This window comes from Megachile rotundata, unplaced genomic scaffold (genome assembly GCF_050947335.1).
Source record: "Megachile rotundata isolate GNS110a unplaced genomic scaffold, iyMegRotu1 scaffold0032, whole genome shotgun sequence".
Lineage (NCBI taxonomy): Eukaryota > Metazoa > Arthropoda > Insecta > Hymenoptera > Megachilidae > Megachile > Megachile rotundata.
The window spans coordinates 2,417,875-2,424,146 of NW_027473329.1; the positions used below are offsets into that span (position 1 = coordinate 2,417,875).

The 6,272-nt window shown below is 48.8% G+C and overlaps 1 protein-coding gene across 1 annotated transcript; it reads left to right on the top strand.

The window, feature by feature from the left end:
- The first annotated feature begins 668 nt into the window (after nt 1-668).
- Nucleotides 669-4,946, top strand: LOC143266126 (uncharacterized). Its single transcript, XM_076541763.1, has one exon. The coding sequence runs from the start codon at nt 669-671 to the stop codon at nt 4,944-4,946; it is 4,278 nt and encodes a 1,425-aa protein (XP_076397878.1).
- The last annotated feature ends 1,326 nt before the right edge of the window (nt 4,947-6,272 follow it).

Below are 6,272 nucleotides of genomic sequence, written 5' to 3' on the forward strand. Positions count from 1 at the left end.
CGTGAAATTTCGAGTAACGCCAAAGTTCTGGAGCGTTCCTGGAAGACCAGTATAAAGGGAGGGGTAATCGCGATCGAGTCTAGTACGTAAATAGAAGCGAGCGAGTAAACGTCAACAGTCTTTTTTTGTAAACTTATATTCTTTAAATACATTTAAATCTCTCTTTAAAACACTCTTTCAGTCTTCCAACCCTTACAAACGAATAACGAGTAGCTTCGTTCGTGCAGACCGGCAAATCTTCATTTCGGGCAGACAATTTGAATTCGAGATTTCTCTATCGAACAAATTCCCCGAACATTTGGTCCTTCGAGCCGGATGCGAGAAACGAACCCGTTCCTTCGTGCCCTGAGTGGAAGTGACTAGTGTTGTGCTGGAGAACTAGTGAGTGCCTTTTCGAAAAGTGGAGTGTGTTTTCCGCTTCTTCGGTTCTGCTAAATTCAACTCGCTCGCGTCGCCTCGCTTCTTTTCTCTTTCGTACTCGTGCTGTGACGTCACTTGTTGTCGTTTCGGTGTCGGCCGACCAGTCAGTGTTTACAAACTCGCTACAGCTGATACTTCTAGAAGTCGATCCAAATTCGGTGACAACTATCGGTGGTTTCAACAGCTGCATCTGAAATATTTTAAAAAATTATACTTAAGTGAGAACTTCAAAAAAAAAAAATCTCATCATGCCGAACACCGCCTTATTCTCCGACCTCCTACGTGAACAGGAAGAACTCGCCGGCTGGATCCAGCGGTTCTGGAGCAACCTTTGCATACTGGGGAAGGATAAAATAACTCGCGCCGTATTGGAGCAGCGAATGGGTCTCCTTGACCGCTACTGGAGCTCCTTCTTTTCCGGGCATCGAGCTTTGATGCGATGCAAAGAAGCCGCAGCAAGTTCTTATGTGCAACAAGACGTTTTTTCAGCGATAGAGGAGGCCTATTTAAACACGTCGGCAATGATAGCGCAGCAGCTCGCGGATCGAACTCCTTCGCTACGCTCTGAGGTCGAGCAGATTGCAGCGCAGCCACAGCTGCCAAAAATTGATCTTCCGACCTTCTCCGGTGACCCCCTACAGTGGGAAAGCTTCCGCGACTTATTTAAGAGCCTGGTACATGACGTACCCCACTTATCGGATGTTAAAAAACTCCTCTATCTGAAGTCAAGTTTGACCGGAAGTGCGGCGGAAGTGATTCAAAATACCCCCATTACGGAGGCTGGTTACCGTGGAGCTTGGGAGGATTTAGAGCTACGATACGGAAATTCTCGCTTATTATCATTTTCGCATCATCGTGCTCTCCTCGCCTGCCCACCTGCAAAACAACAATCGGCTTCGGAATTAAAACGACTGCTCGATACATTTCGACAAACGATTCGAGCATATACTACCTTGAAGAAACCAGTCACAGCCTGGGATGAATGGTTCGTCTACCTATTAACCCAAAAATTGGACAAAGTTACTCACCTGGCCTGGGAAACTTCCTTGGTGAATTCTAGGGAGATACCATCATTCTATGAGCTGTCTAAGTTCCTGGAAAACTGCATCCAGGCGTTGGATGCCGCTCAGATGACAGACCCTGCTGCTCAGGCTACTCCCAGCAACGACGGCAAGTCTAAAATTAAAGGGGGTACCGCCGTTAAGAAGTCTGCATCGACTTTCCACACAACAAAAAATACGATTTCCCGGAAATGCCCCTCCTGTTCTGGCAATCATGGTCTAGGATATTGCACAAAGTTTAAAACATTATCTCCGGCCAAACGCAAGGGACGCGCAGAAGAACTGGGTGTTTGCTACAACTGCCTGAACACTGGACACGAGCAGCAGAAGTGTCCTTCCTCGCAAAAATGCTTGGCCTGCAGTCGACGACACCACACTCTGCTGCATGATGCAATGACATCGAGCCCGTCTCCAACAAAGATGGTACAAAAGGCATCAACGTCTGGTGACACCGCTGGCTTATCTTCCGATCAAGGTCCTTCAACTGCAAACGCTCTTGCCCTAACGGTGTCTCGCTCAGTTGCACTGTTAGCTACAGCCCGTGTCAAGTTGGAGGCGCCGTCTGGAGAAATGATCGAAGTCCGAGCTCTTCTTGACACTGGGTCGGACTCGTCCTTCGTGACCTCCTGGGTCGCCCAAGCCCTGCGCTTGCCACGGCGGGCGGTACGGGTCGCAATTTCGGGAGTCCAGGAACAAGAAAGTGGAGTTGCAACCCGTGAAGTGAACTTTGTCGTCCGTTCCCGTCATTCCGAAGACTTCCGGCTGTCCGTTCGAGCTCTAGTGCTAAGGAAGCTCACTTCTTTGTTGCCGACACACCAAGTCAAAGGCTCTTCTTGGCCTCACCTTCAAGGCCTTCCTTTGGCAGACCCAGACTTTGGCGTGCCATCTCGTGTGGATCTTATTCTTGGAGCCGATGTGTGCGGGAGCCTCTTCCAGGAAGGAACTCGTGTGGGACCCGAAGGATCGCCTGTCGCTAAACTCACCCCTTTCGGCTGGGTGTTAATGGGGACCACTTCCTTAGACAACTCTTTGGTAACTGGGACAGCTCGTAGCTTTCACACTCAGACGGAGGACTCCGTCACCAAGCTTCTCCAACGGTTCTGGGAAGTGGAGGAGGTGAGGGAGCCAACCCCACTATCCGAGGAAGAGGAGAGGTGCGAGAGGCATTTCCAGGAAACTCATACGCGGGATTCAAACGGTCGGTATATTGTTTGCTTACCATTCATCCGAGATCCAGTTGCCACACTTAAACCTTCCAGGTCGACAGCTCTAAAATTAATGTTAAACTGTGAACGTCGGCTTGCGTCAAATGACAGCTTGAAGGAAAGCTATGGTAGCTTTATGAAGGAGTATCTAACCTTGAATCATATGCAGGTTGCATCGGAACCGGATCCCCAGCATCCGGCGTACTATTTACCTCATCACGCTGTTGTGAAGAAGCACGATCCCACTGCGAAGATTCGGGTAGTCTTCAACGCGTCGTTCCGGACCGCTTCAGGATACTCCCTGAATGATTGCTTGGCAACTGGACCTAAAATGCAAACAGACTTATGGCTCATTCTGACTCGCTGGCGTCTATTTCGTATAGCTTTTACTACTGACATTATTAAAATGTTTCGTCAAATAAAGGTACACCAGGCAGATGCGGATTGGCAAAGGATTTTATGGCGTCCGAACCCTGGCGTTTCAGTGCAAGATTACCAATTAACCACAGTCACCTATGGGACAGCCTGTGCCCCCTTTTTGGCATTGAGGGTGCTGGCACAACTGGCTAAGGATGAAGGAGGTCGTTTTCCCCTTGGAGCTCGAGCGATACAACGACATACATATGTCGACGATATTCTAGCCGGAGCGGATGATTTAGAAAATGCATTCGAATTAAAACGCCAGGTTATATCTATCTTTAGAGCTGGTGGATTCGAACTAAGTAAGTGGGCTTCGAATCTACCGCAGCTCCAGGAAGAGGACAGTACTGAATCCCACCGCTTTCATGAGAAAACAGGAGTTAGTACCTTGGGTGTAATCTGGTGTCCCCGCGACGACACTTTTTCTCTTCGGGTCGCCGGTCCAATGAGCCAATCGGATAAAATCTCAAAAAGATCGATCCTCTCGGAGGTGGCGAGCTTCTTCGATCCACTGGGCTGGACAGCACCTGTGTTAATTTACGCCAAAATATTATTACAAGATCTCTGGCTACTCGGTATCGATTGGGACCAAGACCTACCTGAAGCTATCCAAACCACTTGGCACTCCTTCAGGACCTCCTTTAGCCAGCTCGACGCTCTTTCAATTCCACGCTGGACTCGCTACTTGGGAGATCGCACCGAGAAGGTGGAGTTGCACGGGTTCTGCGATGCATCTCAAAGGGCCTACGCTGCAGCCGTCTATCTGCGAGTAATGCATAAGGGAGAAATTTCAACCATGCTTTTGGTGGCGAAGACCAAGGTGGCCCCAGTCAAAGCCCTGACAATACCAAGGCTAGAGCTGTGCAGTGCGGTACTTTTGTCAAAACTCATGACCCAAGTAAGGGACGGTCTGGACTTACCGGCAACGTTGACCGCTTGGACCGATTCCAGTGTGGCCCTGAGCTGGATACGAGGCCATGCATCTCTCTGGAAACCCTTTGTGGCTCATCGGGTGTCCAGCATTCAGACACGTATTCCGGCTGATCGGTGGAGGCACGTGCAATCGTCCAGCAATCCCGCGGACTTGGCAACGCGCGGTATCTCACCTTCGGAACTGCTGGACTCTAGGCTTTGGTGGCACGGACCTTCCTGGCTAGCTCAGGCATCCAACCTCTGGCCAACTAGTCTTCCAGAAGAAGATGACTCCATCGACCTGGAAAAGAGGAGGGTCACTGTTCACGTGCATACGAACAGGACCGAGGAAGAACTCTTTTCCCGCTTCTCCTCGTTAACACGTCTTTTACAAGTCCTATCCTATTGTTTTAGATTTTCAAGACTAGCTCAGAGGAAGCCGTGCGAAAAGGGTCCCATCCGGACTCTAGAGCGAGCACACGCCCTGCGAGTCGCTCTACGAACATCTCAACGGAACCACTTCGAAAAGGACATCGAACAACTCCGTCAAGGTCGAGAACTGTCCAAGGGTTCTCCATTGGCTTCGCTCCGACCATTTCTCGACAAGGAAGGGTTGCTTCGAGTCGGAGGGCGGTTAACCAACGCAATGCTCTCCTACGAGGAAAAACATCCCATCATCGTGGCAAAATCCTGCGCTCTTACAAGACTTCTTATTTTGGATTCCCATCACCGCACACTTCATGGAGGACCACAATTAACAAGAAGTTTACTTTTGCGGAAATTCTGGATTCTGCGTGGAGGCGCTTTGGTACGCTCGGTTATTCGGGACTGTGTCCGCTGCGCTCGATTCAGCGGTCGTCCTGCTTCTCAATTAATGAGTTCATTGCCGCTGGACCGCATCACGCCCCACCGACCATTCCTCATCTAGGGCGTAGGTGGAGAAACGAATACCTGCACACGCTCCAACAACTCCCTAAGTGGCGGCACCAGAAGGAAAACTTGGAGATTGGCAGACTTGTACTTCTTCGAGACGAGCTGCAACCGCCAGCAAAATGGTCAATGGGTAGAATCGAAACATTACACCCGGGGACTGATGGACACACACGAGTCGTTACCGTGCGAACTGCCAACGGCTTCGTAACGCGGCCCATCGTCAAAATCTGCCCTCTCCCGGTGCCTCCTTCGGACGCCACTTAGCTCGGAAAATTCCGCGTGAACACTGTTCGCGTGAGATGGTGGTAGGGCTTGTTGACACCCAGCCCCTCTAGTCGGTGGTTCTCACATTCCAATCTTTCGGCTCGGCCGAATTCTGAGAAAAGGCTTACCGAGCGACACGCCTTACCACCAACTCTTAATATACTCTTTCTGTATATATTCATGTATATATATATTTTAACTCTAAGCTCGCGGTAGATTTCTTTATATTTCTTTCTTTAGTTTCTTGCATTTTTGCTATGTCCATTTAGTTTCTTATGCTTATGCGATTTACCCCCTTTGTACACTTGCGATCACGACATTGGATTTCTTTTTTTGTTTTTCTTTTTTACTTTCTTTTTCTATAGCCGATTCTTCGCTTTACGAAGAAGGCGGGCGGTATGTTCAAGAAACGGTCAAGGATCGCTCCAGAAATTCCCAGAACGTTTGTGTTTTGTTTTTAAATTTGACGAACGATGTCTCGACGAGCTTCCCTTCCGTTTGTGTACTTCCCGCCTCGTAGGCCTCGGGGAGAGTGGTGCGGAGCGGGAGGGCAGCCGCGAGACATCGTGAAATTTCGAGTAACGCCAAAGTTCTGGAGAGTTCCTGGAAGACCAGTATAAAGGGAGGGGTAATCGCGATCGAGTCTAGTACGTAAATAGAAGCGAGCGAGTAAACGTCAACAGTCTTTTTTTGTAAACTTATATTCTTTAAATACATTTAAATCTCTCTTTAAAACACTCTTTCAGTCTTCCAACCCTTACAAACGAATAACGAGTAGCTTCGTTCGTGCAGACCGGCAAATCTTCATTTCGGGCAGACAATTTGAATTCGAGATTTCTCTATCGAACAAATTCCCCGAACACTATCTGAGCACAATTCAACACCACAATGAACAATTTTGCTCGTTTTGCACGAATTTTGCTCGTTTTGAACGAATTTTGCTCATTTTCGAACGATTCAGCCTCTAATTCGCACATATCCGCTGTAATTCGACTCTGTACTATCTAGTTATGTTAAGTTATCCTATTTGAGCACAATTCAACACCACAACGAACAA